We start from the raw sequence: 21,276 nt of genomic DNA on the forward strand, positions 1-21,276 counted from the left end.
TTATTTGTCTTTCTGATTAGCCCAAACTCTGAAGAAACCTATGGCTGTTTTCTACTGTTGATGGTTTTATTTACCATTCCCTGTGTGGGCAATTGCTCAGCAGTAATCGCAAGGACCAATCACTTGGATTGAATCCTACTTTCTAAGAAATTCGTCTTGGCCAGTTTGTCCCAGGGCACTGCAGTGGCCCTCAAGACAAATGGAAGATAGGCCGAAGCCAGAGATTTGGAGTCTAGAGCACAGAGGAGTGGCTGATGTAAAAAAATAAGGAACATATCCCAAAGGAAGAGAATATAGCATAAGAAGATCTTAGGACTAATATGCAGAAACTTTGTTAGATACTCCCTAGAAAGTTAAGAAGTAAGAGTGGCTTGAAAAGGCAATATGCTAGGTTACTAATTTCTATTTTTTAAAGTAAAAAAAGATTGCTGTTATTTCCGTAGAACATGGCCTCCAGAACTCTTCAGCAGGGACTAAGTGATGACAGTAGTGAAAGCCCTATCAACGGTTCATATTTATATCCTCGAGGTGAAATGCCATATTCACATTCACATTGAATTCCACATTAGCGAATGATGAATACAAGATGTTTTTCGCAATCTGGCTGCTGGCTTGATGCATTTTGTTAAACACACAGAAACTGCCAAAGTGGGAAAGTAGCCTTTCCTAAATCACTCTGTCACCATGACTATAGGACATTTTTGTAAAATGGTTGAGTTTTGATTAAGGCAAATAAAAATTTTACTGAAGACCTTGATATAGAGTTGGCTTTAAAACTCATCTTTAAATTTTTGCTTTCATATTCATGAATAATTCTCCTGTTCACAGGATTAAACAAAATGACAACTCCTCAATTTTATTGTCAGTACTGCACAGCATCACTTCTAGGGAAGAAGTATATACTAAAGGATAACAATCCATACTGTGTTTCCTGCTTTGATCGTATCTTTTCTAACTACTGTGAAGAATGCAAAGAGTCAATTGAATCAAACTCTAAGGTAAATTAACACCTATATTAAAAGAATTGTTGTTTATGAACAGCATATATGTGTTTGGAACATTTATTTTCCTTTAATATTGATTATTCTCTCTTGTTCTGCTATTGAATATAAGGATCTTCAGGATTAACAATAATGCTCTAAGCAACAGTATGCTTAGAACAATTGGGAAAAAACATAATATACACTTTACTTTAATCCTCATATTCATGTTAGAAGATAGTTTACAATACTAAAGACATAAGAAGTCATCTGTTAAATTATGTAGCCAAAACATTGAGTTAGAGTATCACCAGGTATAACCCCCAAACCTGAAATAAATAAATAAAATTACTTATCTCTGAGATAACAAGAATATAACTAAATAATGGTGATGTAATAATTCAGAACTATTTCTAACTTCAAATTAGCTTAGCCTCATGTCTGCCAATCTCATTATGCCCTATGCCTCTCACATACAGATAATCCCTCAGTACACATTATCATGCATGTGTGTGTGTTTGTGTGTACACGCATGTGTGTTTGTGTCTGTCTATGTGTCTTTAGTTAGGTGGTATGGAATTTTGTTTAATTCATTCTCATACTGTATCAGGATATTGCAAAGTAAAAATAAAAATTGTTTCTATGAAAACCTTTATTGTAATTAATAAAAGAAAAATAAGAAATTGAAAAAAATCGGAGGAGGGTCATTTATTTTCTAGCTGTCTTTAGTGACTCACCAAGAAAGTGCCAGGTTCTAGCTCTTAATTCCCCCAGAGAGTCTCCTCTCTATGGGTAATAGTATCAATAACAACTTTCCCTATAGCTCCCGCCACAACTGACTGGCACTGGAGTCCCAGTAGTGTTTAGTTTTGTCTTAAAAAATGACCAGTTTTGTTGCAAACACATTTAATTAACTTTTATGTACTGTCTCAAAGGATCTTTGCTATAAAGGCCGACACTGGCATGAAAGATGCTTCAATTGTGCCAAATGCAATCACTCTTTGGTGGAAAAGCCTTTTGCTGCCAAGGATGAGCGCCTGCTGTGCTCAGAGTGTTATTCTAATGAGTGCTCCTCCAAGTGCTTCCACTGCAAGAAGACCATCATGCCTGGTAAGATTATAAGGGATATCCAGTATCTAAGTAAAGCTGCAATGCTTTGAATTAAGCCAGCGCAGGGGAAAGATGTAACAGCTAACAAAACCAGGTTTTAAGAAAAGACATCTTTTTTACTATCTCTTGATTCCATTTAGAGTATTTTATGAAAACAAAGATTATCCATTCTTTCTTAAATAGCTATATTTTAGTGTGCTGCCTATTTTCATAAATCTTATTTCTGAGAACACTTTAAACCAGAATCTGAGTCATGGAACAAAAATAAAATCTATATCTGTAAATGGATTAACCACATGGAGATACTAATGGCATCAGAAAACAGTCCATCAGTGAATAATGGAGCCAACCATCTTTTTGTACTTTGACAAAAGTTGGTTTGAAGGTTGTTTTAATCCCCTTTCAGAGAATACAAAGATGCATAAAAACTGTTCCAACTTTAGCTGAGCAATAATTTTCTATAGTTTGATCATCGTTACATCTCAGTGGACAGCAATAAAAGAACACAATTCCCTCTCTTTTACTTACCTTTTTTTGTTTTTTTGAGACATTATTATATGACATCAATCTCAGAAGTTGGTACCACAGACATTGCTAATATCATAATAGCTCATCTAGTCCAATTATATCTAAATCAAGGTCAGCCTTCCAGAGTTATCTCAGTAATTTTAAATCTCCAAATTATAAATCGCACAAGTTTTTAATGAGATTCATCATAATTATAGTGAACTCTACTTATGATTTTTTCAGATAAATGTTGTAGAAACAAAACACTATGTTTAGAAGAACAATTAGTTTATTACTGTAGCGTAATATGTACAAGCACATATATTCAACTATTTTGACGTGTCTTTGATTAAAAGAAAATAAAGTTAAGCTTAATTTGTACTAATAGTTTTTACTTTTGGGATACAGGTTCACGAAAAATGGAATTTAAAGGAAATTACTGGCATGAAACCTGTTTTGTATGTGAGCATTGCCGACAACCAATTGGAACTAAACCTTTGATTTCCAAAGAGACTGGCAATTACTGTGTACCATGTTTTGAGAAGGAGTTTGCTCACTACTGCAGTTTCTGTAAGAAGGTAATTATCTGAAGTGGATGAACTTTGTGAAACCTTCCAGACCAATGCTTTTTTAGCTGCACTGTACATTTGGAATGTGTTGATAATATCATGTCCTATCTCCCATTATACATTTGTATTATTTTTGAATGCCAACCTGTCCAAAAGCACTACCTCTTGCAGTTAGAATATTTGTCCCTTTTCAAAAAAATCTATAAAATTTTACTAAGAGCATAAATTTAATATCCCAGAGGTTCAAATGATTTAATATTCTAGAACCGTTTGCTGCTGCTACACATGATCTCATGTATTCTGGGGGAGGAAACACGTCTCTCTTTGAATGCAAAATATTTCTTAAGAAATAATTCTTGATTCATTTAGATTCAGAGAAATGATGAATTTATCTCACAGACCAACCAAGAAAACCAATTTAAGCAGGATGTTTAATTCTTCATGTTTTGTGTCAGTAACACAAATATATTCTGGTAAGACCCTGATATTTACAAAAGCAGAGAGGTATGTTCATTGGAATTGTTAGATCATTGGGGAAATTGAGCAGAGAGTAAAAAGCAAAAGAAGACTAAAAGCTTTCTTTTAAGTTCCAGAGTATCATGTAAGGACTCTTGAGTTGGATACCCACTCAAAACTTTTATTCCACCTGGTTGTAAAGAGAGTATAGAAGTTAGGGTGTGTGCCTTGCACGTGTCCAACAGTGGTATAATACTGTCACTGTATATAGTCCTCTGAGTACAGAGCCAACTTATAAACCCTGAATACCTCCAGATTTGACCCAACAGGAAAGAAATTTGGGGGTTATACCTGGAGATACTCAATGCTTACTCCCGGATCTGCATGCAGGGATCACTCCTACTGGTCCCCCCAGGTCTGCATGCAGAGATCACTCCTAGTGGTCCTTGGGTGACCATATGGGATGCTGAGGATGAAATATGGGCCAGAGGCTTCCAATGTAAGTGCTATTACTGGTTATACTATCTCTCCAGCTCTGAAAAAAAGTCAGTTAAAAAATAAACTATGTTCAATACTGTTTCATCCTCTAAGATTTATGTGGAAAAAAAGTTTGTTCATCTGTTTCTGACCTTGATGAAGCTTATGCGTATCTCCCATACAAATGTTAGTATTTGTTAACATTTTCAAACAAATCCTAAACACATGAGACATCATATCTGTGCTAACATGATACTATAAATTTGGATTAGAAAGCAAAATTATAAAAATATATTGAATTAGTAGAGTAGTTTCTAAGTATTTTTAATCTACTTTTTTTTTTTATTGAATCACTGTGGGAAAGGTTACAAAGCTTTCAGGTTTAGGTCTCAGTCATGCAAATATCAAACACATTTCCCTTTACCAATACTTATTTTTTACCATGAAGAACCCCAATAAAACCCCACCCCCCAACCCTCCCAGTCCCTGTGAGGCAGATGAATTCTAGTTAACACTCTATCTGCTTTGATTAGATTCACTGTTTCAATAAAAGATTCACCACTATTATTTAGAGTTTACCGCCCCCCCCCCCCAATCAGACATGCTGAAAAAGCATTGTGAAGTGATTTGCTTTCTACAGCTGGGTTCAAGAATTAAATGTTGGTTTTGGATTTCTGCTATTTTACCTATTGACCCTGGAAGTATTTCTACTGAAAGTCAGATAGTTAAGAAATTGGTTTCTGTGTTCTGGAGTCGTGGCCGTGCTGGAGAGCCACTCGTGGGGGGGGGCAACTGGTGGCCTCAGTAGGGCGTGAAGGGCGGACCGAAACACCCCCCTTCCCATGAGGTTTTAGTCGCCCCCACACCCCCGGCTCATACCTGCTGTCCACAAGGCTCCCATGTGGCCGCCATCTTTCTTTCCAGAGGGAGGAGGGTGGAAGGGAGCAACACCCTTTCCCCTCCGGGCAGACATGATGGTCTGGATGAACGCATAGTCCTTTCACTTTTCTGCTCCAAGCTTCTGGTTTCTGCATTAAGTCCTTGTGCTTCTGGGGCTGTGGCCGTGCTGGAGAGCCGCTCGTGGGGGGCAACTGGTGACCTCGGTAGGGCGTGAAGGATGGACCGGAACAACCCCCTTCCCATGAGGTTTTAGTCGCCCCCACACCCCCGGCTCATACCTGCTGTCCACAAGGCTCCCATGTGGCCGCCATCTTTCTTTCCAGAGGGAGGAGGGCGGAAGGGAGCAACACCCTTTCCCCTCCGGGCAGACATGATGACCTGGATTAACGCATAGTCCTTTCACTTTTCTGCTCCAAGCTGCTGGGTTCTGCATTAAGTCCTTGTGTTTCTGGGGCTGTGGCCATGCTCCAAACTTAACTCTGATTTCCAGGGAGAAAGGTTGGGTGGTTTACTTCCCATTGATCACTTTGTATATAGAGAGATGTCGCGCGGCCGCTTATGCGGCTGCGCAGTTTTGAGAAAAAGTCCTAGTTCCCGCATACTCGAGCTGTGCTTGTAGAGGCTTCTGGTCACCGGGGTTCCATCTGGGGAAGGCGGGATGCGGTACCTACCCCATCTGGGACTTCCCGGTGATCTCGGCTCTTTTTGAAACCTGTTTTTTTTTTCCGGGATCTGTGGTTCCCGCCCTCTATGTGGTCCTTCTCTTTGGCTGTATCTAATCTATGGTTATTTTGGCAGATTTCTTAAGCTTTGCATCTGGACAGTTAGAAGCCTACAGCCACTTTCTAAAACATTGCACATAAAACACATGCACATTCACAAGTAATTTTCTACTATTTTTAATATACAAAGTAAGGTAAAGGTAAAGGTAAAGGCCCTCCCGTTGATCGTCGATTTGCTCGAGCGGGCCCAGTAACGTCTCCATTGGAGACTTTGTTGTTACTGTGTCTGGCATATCGAATACTCTCGGTAGCTTGCCGGGCTCTCCGAGAGGGGCGGAGGAATCGAACTCGGGTCGGCCATGTTGGCCGCGTGTAAGGCGAATGCCCTACCCGCTGTGCTATCGCTCACTTAATTTCTAATTAAATTCTATTCCTTTGAAGGCTAAAAATAACAATTAACAAAAAACATAAAAATTACAGTTGCCAAAAATCATCTTATGCTACATAGATTTCCATTACTCTATCAGAAACACAAATTTAGTTAAACATGTAGTTAGATCAATAAGATGTAGATGGTTTTTAGGTGTAGCTCCAAAATGTTATCAGAATCAAAAATATGCATCCAGAAACAGATGCAGACAAAAAAATGGTGACTAAGTTGGCCATTTTAGGCTTATATTTCTTAAGAATTCATATTAAAGTATTAATGACACTTATGGGAATAACCTTGAAATTATTTATTGTGCATACTATATAAAGTTTCTTTCCATTCTACAAAGATTTCCAGAAGGAATTTCTCTACTAAGACAGCATTAGTACTGCCTGGGGCCAAAGCACAGGCATTTCCCAGGTTATAAGAGCCTTACCAAAAATGTATAAAATATTTATATTGGGTAACACAGATCACAAAAATGTCAGATTGTTTTTTAATGTTTTTAAACCACAAATCTTTGAAAGAAAACTGAATATAAATATTTCTGATCACATGATTCAAGCTGAACTTGTTTCAACTCAAACCAAAGAGCAGATCTAAAACAAAAACAAAGACAAAAACTACTTCACAAACAGATACTTAGAATTTTTCTTATGGCTTTTATTTGGTAAAACTAAAGCTTACATTACACTGAAAAAACCAAGTAACTTTAAACTATAAAAATGCATTGAATTCAAACTCTTCAGGGATCAGATACTTTTGAATATATTCTGCAATTCATCAGCTATTCTCTGTTGAGTACAAAGGCACTACTGCATCTACTTTGCCAGAGCAGAAAATTGATCTAAATCCTGAGGTCAATCAGTTGCAAAAAACAAAGCTTAGATATTGGGCTTTATCTTAGCTCTCCCTTTTCAAAGGGAGCATAATCACAAGCAAACTATTTTTAACACTTCAGAGTTTCTTCTCCATTAAACTATCTTTAATATACATCAAGCTTTTATTTTGCTGTGACTTTGTGTGTATGGTGTTTTCTTGTTTGTGTGTTTGTTTTTGTTTTGCTTTTTGGTAACTTCTTGATCTTTTAAGAGTGCCTGCTAGTCATTTAACCAAGTAAAGTAAAATAAGTAAAGGCCCTCCCGTTGATCATTGATTTGCTCGAGCGGGCCCAGTAACATCTCCATTGGAGACTTTGTTGTTACTGTGTTTGGCATATCGAATACGTCACGGGGAGCTTGCCAGGCTCTGCCGTGCAGGCAAGATACTCTCGGTAGCTTGCCGGGCTCTCCGAGAGGGGCGGAGGAATCGAACTCGGGTCGACCATGTTGGCTGCGTGCAAGGCAAACGCCCTACCACTGTGCTATTGCTCCAGCCCCACAAGTCAGGAAAATCTTGAACTTTCCTATGTCTGCTATAAGGCATTGAAGTCAGTGAGAGGTGTTTTGAATTCCTTCACAGACACCATTATGTTGCCGGTTTACTTATTTAGAATAACATACTCTTTCCTGAATGTGACAGTGACTCTTTCCTCATAGGAAACTACATTTCCATCAAATAACCTTCACAAAGATTTTTTTTTCTTTTTTCTTTTTTTTTTTTTTTTTGAATTTTTGAATCACACTCAGTTCTAATGCTTGGTGGCTTCTCCTCCTAACAAGATCGGGGGTTGCTCCTGGGTAATGCTCAGACAACATGCTGTGCCAAGGATTGAACTTCTGCCTCCTACATGTAAAGCATGGGCTCAGCCCATTGAGCTTTGTGTCCAGATCATTATTAAGATATTTCTTACAGGACTAAAAACACACTTAACATTTCTCCCAAAATATTTATAATTAAATATTTTTTAAATTTATCAAAAATTGCAAATAGAGATATTTCATCCTTTTAAAAAGTAGAACCCAGATTGATATATTTTAGGAAAATTATTATTTTACAGATGAAGAATAAGTACCTCTAATATAAAAAATGCCACACATCAAGTCCTATGTGCTCATTGAACTAAACCAGTAATTCAGTAATTACCTAGGGCTAAAAATTCATGCTGTTGCCCACAGCATACCATTTCTGTTAGATAGAATATTGGAATTGCTTTCCAAATACCTTTTCCATTAGCATTTATTCATTCCTTCCACAAGGCCTTATCAATTGTTTATCAGTGCAAAAAATCTTGTCTCTCTGTATGGTATTCACAGTTAAGCACACATACTGTGAAGTTAGGCTGTGCAAGTTAAATGTTAGCTCTATGTGACCCAGAAAAGTGATTTAATCAGTCTAACCTTCAGTAAACCCACCCTCAGCTCCAAAAGGGGAAGGATAATTGGCCCTGCTGTGTTGGGATGTTAAGCACAGAGCTATGGACTGGGGTAAAAACCACCCCTTAAGCAATGTTAGTTATTATTAGCTGACAGTTCTTCTCAGTCCCCTTCAGACTTAACTACTGCTGATTGCTTGAATCTGGTGTCAAGTTTTAAGGAAAAGACTTTTTTCACCACCCTTAAAAGTTAGACTGGGAAATGAGAACTCAGAATAGAAAATATCTTATCTCTAAATTGCAGTTCTTTTGAAGACCCACAAGAAAGTTAGAGGGGGGGAAAGGTGAGAAAAGAACTCACAAGCCTACTTCTTTTTCATCCTCTCCAAACCATTGTAATTCTTCTGCCTTTCTATTCCACTATGAAGAGGGCAATTCAGATCTCTCTAACTAGTTCTTTTTAATTCCTGTAGCCCTTTGCATCTCTAATTGAGTAAAATCAAACCACTGGAAAGAAGCATTCTACCAAAAGGTGATAAATGAGACTCAAGTGCCACTTAGAGCTATGGATGAGAAGCAGACAAAGGTTTGAGTTGTTATTGCCTTCATCCTTATTACCTTTTCTGTGATACTTTCACAGGTAATAACTTCAGGTGGGATAACATTCCGAGGACAGCCATGGCATAAGGAATGTTTTCTGTGCAGTGGATGTAGAAAAGAGCTCTGCGAAGAAGAGTTTATGTCCAGAGATGATTTTCCATTCTGTCTGGAGTGCTACAACTATCTTTATGCCAAAAAGTGTGCAGCCTGCACAAAACCCATTACTGGTGAGTTTTTCTGTTGGGATGGAACATTCTTCTAGACATTTATGACTATATAAATACTTCAGCTATTTATAACAATGCAAGTAAAACATATGGATGATCTTTCCCTCTTGTTTCTTTCTGGGATGAACATACATGGATATCCGTATATAAAAGCACCTATTACAAAGATCCCTGAAGTCAAAGCGCCATGATTTACAATATAATTAGTGACAGGATCTCATGCATACTATTTTCCAACACCACATCCTTCACGCATGCCTGCTTTTGTCTACCCTGCACAAGGTTCCCTTCTGACCATCTGCTACCCATCCTCCCCCCACTCGCCCACTCCACCCCTTGGTAAGTTTAGTTCTATAAACTAGTTCTCAGGTTCTGTTGTCTTTGATCATTTTTACCATACCATGTACTGGGAGAGATAATAAAGTTTAGCTACTCTCTTACAAGACAATTAATATTAAACATACAGGCACTAGATTTAAGTAAAGTTATAGCTCAGGGAAGGAGAAAAGGATGAACTAATAGGTTAAAAAAGACCATGAAGAGCGCTGGTCTGAGCCAGATCTTTAAAGATTTGAATTGGGAGATAGGGATTCTCATAAATCAAAATCTTGCTTAATTCCAAATGAAGGCCAATGACCCTTAAAATAGGGGGAAAAGTTTTAATTAAATCCAAGTATCGTATAAACTTCAGAAGCTATAATAATTGGGGTAGCATAGGTCAGGAATTAATTAAACTTATTTTGAAGCTACTCCTTACAAATGTATTATTCTCTTCTCTATTCACTTGTGATAAGTTTTAATTATGAACACATGAAAAAAAATATAGCATTCTGCTGAAGAACCAAAAAAATAACAAAACTGTGGTAAATCAATCTATGTTAAGTAGTTTTTAAGGTCACAAATGCTGTGATTTCCTCAGGGACACTTCTAAAACACTAACTCTATTAGCATTTGAAAGGGAAAGAGCTGAAGCCTGAAGCTAGCTGAACACCTGAGAGATATGAAAGCTTTTCTTTTGGTGAATCTGGGGGGCAAATGGAGTTCCCAGAAGTGCTATGGTGGTCCTCAGCCAAATTAACAAAACTTTTCAATGCTAGAGCCCTGCGCTGCCAGGGACCACCAAGGATAACCTGGCAGTGTTCAGGAACCTCCATTGCTGGGGCCTGAAACAGGGTCACCCAGGCAGAACAAGCACACCCACTTGCAGTCCTCTCCCCTGCCCCTTAGGAGCTATTCTTCACGGTTATGTCATCAGTGAATGTACGAAAGAACTGTATTTCCTACTCTCTTATCCTAGAATTCTTATGTTACATTTTTGCTTGATTTGTGAAATATAAAATTAAAAATTATGTTATCCCTTACCCATCTTCAAATACATCACCAAAATATTTGAAACTTCATATACCTTCAAAGAAGGCAAGATTTACGAAAAACCCAGTTAGTAGACTTTCACTGAAAGGAAGGGAGAGAGCTTAAGAAAACAGTCCAGTTCTGTATTTCTATATATAATATACCTATTACACACACACACATACACACACACTCACACACACGCGCGTGCACACACACACACACACACACACATAAGATACCAAGTTTCTCCAGCTCTATTGTCTCTATTGGCTGTCTTCAGCCTTTAGGTTTATTTTCGTTCAACTGCTTATGTTTGGAAGCAAACAATGTAAAATTCATCTCCACATCAAAACGGAATGAAAAACCTTTATTGAAGAGACTTTCCTCGCAGCCCCAGAAAGGTTGTTGTCATTTGGCACTGAATAGCTGCTTCAGATAGAACATGCCCTTCTTTGTTCTTCCCACCTTGTCTCCATCATTCAGCTACCCGACACTTTCAAAGATGTATATTGTCAATCCCAAATGACTTGCTTCAAAACCTTGTTTTCAACCACTAAATGTTCCTATCTCCCACACATCTAGTGACTCCAGCAGTCAAGAGAATAAGTCACCATTTCTACCATTTAGGAACTGGAAACTCTCAAATATTCAGCATATATAGAGGTCCAAAAATCTATTTTTTAACTTTTTTATTGAATCATAGTGAAATAGATCCTTACAAAGCTGATCATGACTAGAGTTTAGTCATTCAGTATTCCAATAGCCATCCCTCCACCAGTGTATACATATCCCATCACCAGTGTCCCCAGGTTGTTTTCCCCCCACCCCAACCCCCACCCTCTGCTTACCTCTATGGCAGTCTTCAGTTCATCTCTTCTACATTTTTCTTAAACTGAACCATGAAAGTGTTGGGGTAATTGGGGTGAAGGTAAGGTTTCGATGAGGAAATGAGCACATTAAAAAACTCAGTGAGTTTGGAAGCTTCTTTTCATCAAAATGACTAATATTGATGTGCAAAGACTTGCCACAAACCCTGATGAGATTCAATTATGATCCATCATGTGTTTCTACAGATAGTCTCTACAAGTAGGGTTCTTTGAAATGGAGCTATTTGAGCTAATCAATATACCATAGGTAATTCTAATACTACCATATACTTCTGAAAGTTGAGTATTTGTCAACTTCAATATAAGTATAGTCACTGCAATAAATCAACTACATTGTAATGGCTTTAAAGTGGTGTTTTATTAGAAGCTTTGCCTTTTAACATTGACCTGACAATTCAGTGTTCAATGTTCAGTTGGTTCTGTCAGAAAGTGTGTGGGTCCCATGAAATCTATGTCACCAGGCATAATTTTCTAAAATACCACCAGAGCCTCAGAGCAATAGCACATCACTTGCCTTACACCAGGGGGCCCACAAATGGTTCCCTCAGTCCCGCCAGGAGTGATCTCTGAGCATAGGATGAAGAATAAACCCTGAGAACAACTGAGTGTGGTCCCAAAACAATAACAGAAAAATAAAATGAATTTGATTAATTTGAATAAACCTATCGAGATACAAATATAATTTTTCTCTTCATAAAACAAGTTTAAACTTTCAAACTTTTTTGTACGAATGAAACAGTTTGATGAGATGGAAAGTGCTCTAGACTAGAAGTAAAAGACCTTGGTCTTGGCCTTCTGCCTCTTACTACTGAGTGACCTTAGGTAAATAACTCACCTTCCAACGTCTTCATTTTCCCTCATTACTTAATGAGGAATTAAATAATATCACAATAGCCCTCTTCTGGTTCTAATTATTTTGAGTAAAAAAAGTTTCAAGTGGTAGAAGTGTGCACAAATATGGATGAATCAGAATATATTTTTATATAAAAGAGAAACATTTAAGTATCATTTGGAGAAATTAAGAGCATAGTCTCTGAAGTCAAATGACAGAGAATTAAATCACTGCTTTTTCCCTTAAAAATTGGAAGACCTTGGGCAAGCTATTGGATCTCTGGTCCTATGGCATGCACTGAAGGGTTTATAATAATATCTACTTCTAGAGACATAGTACTGCAAGTTAGGTTTGACCTTGCACCATTTGATACTGGTTCAATGCTTGGCATTTAATGTCCCCTGGTCCCTGTTACACGTGTGTGTGTGTGTGTGTGTGTGTGTGAGAGAGAGAGAGAGAGAGAGAGAGAGAGAGAGAGAGAGAGAGATACTATATGAAGCCATATGAAGGTGAGATGAGAGCTGGACTTAGTATACTGACTGGTTCATCTTCCAGTTTTTCAATAAATGTTTCCTCTTCCTCCGTTGATTTTTAAGTACAGAGACCTGATTCCTAGATAGTTTTCTGACTAAAAATGCCTGTCATGTCTTTAAGGGAATAAATATATTCAAATTGAAAATTTTGTAAAGTTTATTTGTCTGATCAGAGTTTTAAAAAAATCTCTGCTGTCATATGCTTCTTTTTTTTTCTTTGTAGGGTACTAGAATAATTATTTTTATATTTGCAATTTCTACAAATCTTACTAAGTAAGTAAAGTAAAGGCCCTCCCATTGATCATCGATTTGCTCTAGTGGGCCCAGTAACGTCTCCATTGGAGACTTTGTTGTTACTGTGTCTGGCATATCGAGTACGTCACGGGTGGCTTGCCAGGCTCTGCCGTGCTGGCGAGATACTCTCAGTAGCTTGCCGGGCTCTCCGAGAGGGGCGGAGGAATCGAACTCGGGTTGGCCATGTTGGCTGCGTGCAAGGCAAACGCCCTACCGCTGTGCTATCGCTCCAGTCCACAAGGATCAAAATGCTAGGATATATAATAAGTAGTTTCATAAACAGATGATTTATGTAGACAGAGAGCATTATTCTAGCAACTTATTAAAGTTTTGAATAACATTAAGGGAATTAATTGGCACATTACTGACTCATCCTTATTAGAAAATAATGATGATAGCATCATAAATAAGCAAGTTCTAAATTCAAACATAAAAATGGAGTGTGGTAGAAATTTAACCATGAACTAGCAATTTCTATGTAATAATAGCAATTGTTTCTAGGATATAAACAAAAGTTCATTATATTAAAGGGTACTTGTCTGAAACAGAAACATTGCCCTTTTTTCTTCATTTCAAAAGCTATATTTGGAGGGGGCTGGAGCAATAGCACAGCAGGTAGGGCATTTGCCTTTCACACAGCCGACCCGGGTTCAATTCCCAGCATCCCATATGGTCCCCTGAGCACCGCCAGGAGTGATTCCTGAGTGCAGAGCCAGGAGTAACCCCTGTGCATCGCCAGGTGTGACCTAAAAAGCAAAAAAAAAAAAAAAGAAAGCTTCAAAAGTTATATTTGGAAACCATGTATGAATTAACAATCAACACATGAACTACTTAGCTTTACTCTGGCTGATAAGCAACCATAGAAAGTATTAAAATGACTTGGAAAAAACTTGGCAAACAGGTAAATACTCATCCCTCTAGCATTTCAACCTCTCCCCAATCACTCCATTTTTTTGTCTTTTTCCACAATTTCTCAATTGATTCATATTAAGAAGATGGACTCTCACTGCTGACAGAAATTCTACTAACCTGTTTTAGAAATCTCATGGTTCAAGTGAAGTCCAAATTGAGGAGGTGGATTTCTCATAAACTAACACATCACTTCTCAGATATTAGTCATTGGGTAGCAAGACCTCTGTGACCACAGAACAGAATCATAGACTTCTGTTACAGCTCTTTGCTAAAGTTGTCCCTAGACAAGGTAATATATCATCAATATTTAATTTTAATTAAATTTCTGCTTTCGAAGATATTCAAAAAATTTCTGCTTTTGAAAGTTCTGTCCACAGTATATCTATGCCATTTTAGCCTAATTAAAATTAAAATTAAAGTACAACATCATTGGTCTGACCGAGACAAGAAGGCACGAATCTCACCATGCCATTTTCGACACTGGAGAAGAATTGTTCCTCGGAACATGCAATAAAAGAGGTGTTGAAGGCATCGGTGTCCTTGTCAACACAAACTTGGCCAAGAGCATTGATTCATTCGAATGCCTAACAACCCGAATCTGACGTTTACATTTGAATAGATGTGGCTCACTGCCTGCAGTTTCTACGCACCAACATCTCATTATGATGAAAGAGAAATCGAGAAGTTCTACATGGAGCCAGAGAAGTTCTATAAAGAAGACCACACCTTCTACAAGATCATTGTGGGTGATTTTAATGCCAAGATAGGACCGAGAAGATCAGCTGAAGAACTTCACATCGGGACCCATGGCCTAGAAAGGAACGAATAGGGTGAGAGACTGAGTTCATCATGTCAACCAAGACCATTCATAGTAACTCACAGTTCCAGAAGGCAGAATCTAAACGATGGACATGGGAGTCTCCCAGTGGACGATTCCACAACGAAATAGACCACATCATATTCAATCGACGGTTTTGCCTGACCGATGTCGCTGTTGTCCCAAAATTTCGAACAGGATCGGACCACTGTCTCCTTCGTGCAAAATTCTACTTCACAGAGCGGGGAGAAAGGGCTGCAAAGTTCAAAAAGAGAACTCCCAGAATGACCACCAACTGGGAACTCTTTGGTACTATTGCAGCAACATGGGAAGATGCCATTGTTGACAACATTGATGAGGAATACGATCGACTGGTTCAGCACCTCCATGAATGTGCGAGGAACGCCAAGAGAGAGATAGCCACAAAAAATCGCCTATCTTCGAAAACTCTTGAGCTAATTCACCAGCGTGGTTTGGCGCATGCCTCAGGCAACCGCATGCTAACGTCCAAGCTCCGCAAAGCAGTGCAGAGATGCGATCAAGGAAGACCTCAAAGAGAGAAGAGCAGAAGTACTGGTAGATGCGGCAGAAGTCGGGAAAAGTATTCGTAATGCCCACCTGTCCTTCGCCAACTACAAGTCCAAGATGACTGCCCTCCGACGTCCTGATGGATCCATCACATCCTCCAGAACGGCAATGGAGAAGATTATCCACGACTTCTACTCAAATCTCTTCGATAGCCATGTCCACTTGCCGACATACCAAATTCCACAGGATGGATATGTCGTTCCCAACGATCTCCCTTCCGAAATCCAACACGACATTTCGTTGGTAAAGAAACAAACAGCACCCGGCCCAGACAAGGTCAGACCTGAACACCTGAAGAACCTGCCATCAGTACTCATCAATACGCTGGCTCGGCTCTTCGCTCGCTACCTGTCTGAATGCAAGGTTCCGTCCCAATGGAAAACCAGCAGGACCGTACTACTGTTCAAGAAGGGAGACATCCATGACATTGGCAACTATCGCCCGATCTGCCTATTGTCTGTCATCTACAAGTTGTTCACTCGAGTCATCCTAAATAGGATTGGGAGAACACTAGATGAAGGACAACCATGCGAGCAAGCCAGGTTCCGCAAAGGATTCAGCACTATCAACCATATCCACACGATAACCAAGCTCATTGAGGTTTCTCAGGAGTTCAAGATGCCGCTCTGTTTAACGCTCATTGATTTAATGAAGGCCTTTGATTCTGTTGAGACAGAAGCAGTCGTCGAAGCCCTAGCCAATCAGGGCATTCAAACTCAATACATCAGGATCCTCCGTGAGCTGTATTGCGGATTCACTACCAGGATCTCACAATTCTACAAAGAAGTGATCGTTGATGTCAAGAGAGGGGTGCGGCAGGGTGATACCATTTCACCGAAACTCTTCAGTGCCACCCTCGAGAACATCATGCGACGACTGGAATGGGAAGGAATGGGAGTGAAGATAGATGGTCGGCAACTACACCACCTCCGCTTTGCTGATGACATTGTTTTAATAACACCAAACATCAGCCAAGCGGCACAAATGCTGGCCAACTTTGACCGTGAGAGTGGAAAGGTAGGACTACAGCTGAATCTTACGAAGACAATGTTTGTGAGAAACAGCCTTGTTCCTGACGCCCCATTCGCTCTCAACGGAATGACCATCACCGAATGCAACAGCTATGTGTACCTAGGTCGAGAAGTCAACATGACAAATGACCTGGCACCCGAGCTGCGCAGGAGGAAGAGAGCGGCTTGGAACGCCTTCAAGAACATCGAAAAAATAGCTAAGAGGACGAAGAACCTCCGGCTCCGGGCACATCTCTTTGATTCCACTGTTCTTCCTGCATTAACATATGCCTCAGAAACCTGGGCCCTACGCAAACAGGATGAGAACGCTATTCAGGTCTCCCAAAGAATAGAAAGAGCTATGCTTGGAATATCACGTTTCACTCAAATGAGAGAAAGAATCCGGAGTTCTGACATCCGTCGACGATCAAGAATCAGGGAAGCTGTCTCATTTGCCAAGGTGTCGAAAATCAGATGGGCTGGTCACGTAATGAGATTTAAAGATGACTGCTGGACTAGAGCTGTTACCGCCGACTGGATCGCGTGGCCGCCCACCTACCAGATGGTCAGACTTCTTCGTCAAGATCATGAACGATGGGTTTGAGGCTCTTCATGTTCCCGGAGCGAACAGATGCCATTGGGCTACACAAGCACGCGACAGGGACAAATGGAGATGTTACTGGCGCCCACTCGAGCAAATCGACGACTAACCGGAAGTTAAATGATTAAGTGATTAAAATTATAAACATAACAAAAAAAAGACTAAAAGTCATTCAATCATCAGACATCAGTCAAGGAAACACTTTTTTTAATTTTATCTTAATTGTGTAGTTAACAGAATAGGATCATGAGCAGACAAAAATATTTATACTTTTATAGCTCTGACTCTAAAAACCTATGCCCACTTTCCATTGCCTATATTTTCTTATCTAAGGAATTTCTAATGCATGTCCCACAGGATGTGCTTTCTGTGTTCATATTCTAAATACTTTTATGGATCATGGGGAAGTTTGACTGTTTTTTAAAATTTTTTATTAGTGAATTGCCATGAGGTACAGTTACAGATTTACATATTTTCATGCTTGTGTTTTAGTCATGCAATGCTCGAGTACCCATCCTTCCACCAATGCCCATTCTCTACCACTGATGATCCCCCCACCCTACCACACCCCCACCCCACCCCACCTCTATGGCAGAGCATTCCCTTCTGTTCTCTCTCCTTTTGGGTGTTGGTTTGCAATAGAGGTATTGAGTTGCCATCGTGATTAGTCTACAGTCTACTTTTAGCACACCATCACCCATCCCGAGCCAGTCCTCCAACCACACTTTATTTGATGCTCCCTTCTCTATCTGAGCTGCCTTTTCCCCTAGCATATGAGGCTAGCTTCCAAGCAGTGGAGCAAGCCTCCTGTTACTTATCTCTACTATTCTTGGGTGTAAGTCTCCCATTCTGTTAGTTTACATTCCACAGATGAGTGCAGTCTTTCTATGTCTGTCTCTCTCTTTCTGACTCATTTCACTTAGCATGATACTTTCCATGTTTATCCACTTATATGCAAAGTTTATGACTTCATCTTTTCTAACAGTTGCATAGTATTCCATTGTGTAGATGTACCAAAGTTTCTTTAACCAGTCATCTGTTCTTGGGCACTCGGGTTTTTTCCAGATTCTGGCTTTTATAAACAGTGCTGTAATGAACATACAAGTGCAGATGTCATTTTGACTATACTTTTTTGCCTCTCTAGGATATAGTCCCAGAAGTGGTATTGCTGGGTCAAATATGAGCTCAATTTCTAATTATTTGAGAAGCATCCATACTTTTTCCAAAAGGACTGAACCAGTTGGATTCACACCAGCAGTGTAGGAAGATCTCTTTCTCCCCACATCCACATCAACACCTGTTGCTTTTGTTCTTGGATGTGTGCCAGTCTCTGTGGTGTGAGGTGGTATCTCATAGTAGTTTTGATCTGCATCTCCCTGATGATTAGTGATGAAGAGCACTAAATACTTTTATTGATTATGGGAAATTTTGACTGGGAGTCAATCTAGGTCTTACATTACAAATTTGCTTATAAATGCCATTTCCAAAGGACGCAGGCCCACAGCCAGCAGGGGAAAAAGAAATCATATTTGGGGGTTAAGTTATTTTAGCCAAATATTCATTGCTGCAAAAGTCATTTATTAAGATGCTTAGTAAATGGTTGAGTAACTTAAATGCTTAAGTTAACCTGTTAACAAACTGGTTATCCAACTGGGTTAGTAAATTTAATGGTTAATAAACAAATGGTTAAGTTACCTAAACCATTTGTTCATTGCTCCATTTGTTCATATCTCCAAGTCTTAGAAAAGAGACTGGCATAAAGCTCAACAAATTCATCTGAGAAATAAATGATTCTTTTTCTCAATTTCTTTGCAGGTCTCAGAGGTGCCAAGTTTATTTGCTTTCAAGACCGCCAGTGGCACAGTGAATGCTTTAACTGTGGGAAGTGCTCTGTCTCCTTAGTGGGGGAAGGCTTCCTGACCCAGAAGAAGGAAATCTTCTGTCGCAAATGTGGTTCTGGGATGAACACTGATATCTAGAAGGAAACAGTCCTTCCTTACTTGAAACTCACCTTGCTTTTGTTCTCACTAAATCCAGATCTTGGTTAAAATAGTGCTTCTATCTCAATTTTAGTAAATACTAATGTAGAGTCTATAGTATAAGAGTTTACACACATTCTGACTGAACTGTTAATCAGAATTCAAAAAAGCAGTCTCACAGAAATACACACTAAATCACAAAGTCACATATTGCAAAACATTGCGTCTTGCTAACATAAAAAAATGACTTATTGTCAAGTATAGAACCAAGTACATAACCTATATATGAAAGTCATGGATGTTATGACTTTCTTTAAAGCCCACTTTTATGTCTTCCCACTTATTATCTGTGTAATTTTAGAAGGCAAATTCATGAGGCTCAAAGCTAAGCCTAAGACCAATGTTTTTCAAAATGCATAGTAGTACAAAAGAAATTAAGAGATTAAATTAAAAAACATATGAAAAACTAAAGCTTGTACTCAAAACATATAACATATGCTATTTTAATGACTTTTAGTTCTTTGTCATTTATCTTTTTCCATGTTTAATTATACTTATAAGAGAATACCTTGGTCATATTGTAATTCAGAACATAATTTCCAAAAGCTCCACATAGAGACATATACATAATGTTATAGGTTGACTGTGAATAGTAGAAAACAGAAGCGGATGAGGGGAAACTGATTAGCAATCATCATAGTTTAGAATTCTGTCACTTAATCATTTTTTAATTACTTCCATGTACCAAATTTGGAGTTGTGAAACAAAGCTGCAATTTGCCCACATCCACAATATTTCCACAGCTGGCTGCTTCCTTTGTTTAATCAATGGAATTTGAGAAATGTGGAAATTGAGAATTGTGTCTCATACTCTGTCTGCATAGGTAAGAAGGGGCTCTTTCACTACAGGGATAGTCAAAGCATGTTTCAATCCATTTTGTGTTGAATGTACTTTTCAAAGCCCAGAATGACTTTTCTAGATACTTACAGAATACATGAAAGGAGTCTATTCGTTAAAATGAGCTAACCAGGATAATCACTGTTCCCAAAGGCAAACCTTTAAAGTAAATAGATCATTAAATCATCACTTGTGGAAATGAGTTTTAGGGAAAGGATTGAGTGTTGGAATATGACTTTCATCCAGATATCTAAAGGCATAATAGAATGCATAATTAGCTTTGAGCCTCATGAATTTGCCTTCTAAAATTACACAGATAATAAGTGGGAAGACATAAAAGTGGGCTTTAAAGAAATATAGTAATAACAAGAACTAAAAAGAATAATAATTCAGGACCTGCAAAAGCAGTACAATAGAGCAAAGTGTAGATAATCCCATTCCATTCACTCATCACACATTGTACCAATCATGCTCCAGAGCTTCAGTCTCCTGAATAGTCAGAAGATGAACCCGTAACCCAAAAGAAACATTCACAAATAAGTCCATAAGTCACAGACATGTATCATCCTTGGTGAAAATTCTATTCCTGTTATCTTTATAGCAGACATGAACTAATCAAGACCTGAGCGAGCTCCTCCTGGACAATATTTTCTACATCTTATGGGACAAAATGAAAGCAACTTCTGCTCACCTTTGTTTTTACCCTTGGCTTCAGGGTCTATCTGTAGGGTAGATGCAGATAGTGAATAGTAATACACAAAGAACATTTCTGGCATATCTACTTTTAAATCACTGCATAACACTAAAGGCTCTAATTGAAATATAATTAAATGTCGTGGCTGATTATGATGCTTAAAAGTTTCACAAGAGATTAAAAATATAATGGAAACATTGAGGGGGACTTTATGTGGTACCAGATTCAAACCATTATTACAGCCAAATCCACGTGAAAAGTGGCATAACTGTTGTACCATTCTCAAACCCCACAAAAATACAATTTTTGTAAAAGTTGAAAATGTAAGGACAGTTGGAGACACTGTAGACATACCAAAATATATTAGGCATTATAGGCTATTTTAAAAATACAATAAATGCAATTGTCATTTTTTATTAATACTAACATTTTTTCATCCTTATCAGTAAAATACATAAAACTATCAACATTTTCCCTGGCATTATTTGAAATTACACATGTGGAACTAAATAAACCAGATGTTCTAAGTGAAGGAAATAGCCATGAATTTCATAGTTAGAAAATCAAGCCAAAGTCTAAACAATGTACAACATGTAACGTTTTGGTTAATGATATATAGACATACACACAAAGTTCATAATGTTTTT

At 38.6% G+C, this 21,276-nt stretch overlaps 1 protein-coding gene across 1 annotated transcript in view; it reads left to right on the forward strand.

The window, feature by feature from the left end:
• The window catches only part of FHL5 (four and a half LIM domains 5), a 62,304-nt gene extending 43,162 nt beyond the window's left edge, over nt 1–19,142 (forward strand). Inside the window, exons 2-6 of the mRNA XM_056125332.1 lie at nt 829–998; nt 1,916–2,090; nt 3,006–3,175; nt 9,046–9,232; nt 18,875–19,142. Coding sequence (XP_055981307.1) covers nt 840–998; nt 1,916–2,090; nt 3,006–3,175; nt 9,046–9,232; nt 18,875–19,038 — 855 coding nt within the window. The 5' untranslated portion in view covers nt 829–839 and the 3' untranslated portion in view covers nt 19,039–19,142. The remainder of the gene's footprint in view (nt 1–828; nt 999–1,915; nt 2,091–3,005; nt 3,176–9,045; nt 9,233–18,874) is intronic.
• Nucleotides 19,143–21,276: the final 2,134 nt, after the last annotated feature.

The sequence above is a fragment of the Sorex fumeus genome, unplaced genomic scaffold, assembly GCF_029834395.1.
Source record: "Sorex fumeus unplaced genomic scaffold, SorFum_2.1 ptg000054l, whole genome shotgun sequence".
NCBI lineage: Eukaryota > Metazoa > Chordata > Mammalia > Eulipotyphla > Soricidae > Sorex > Sorex fumeus.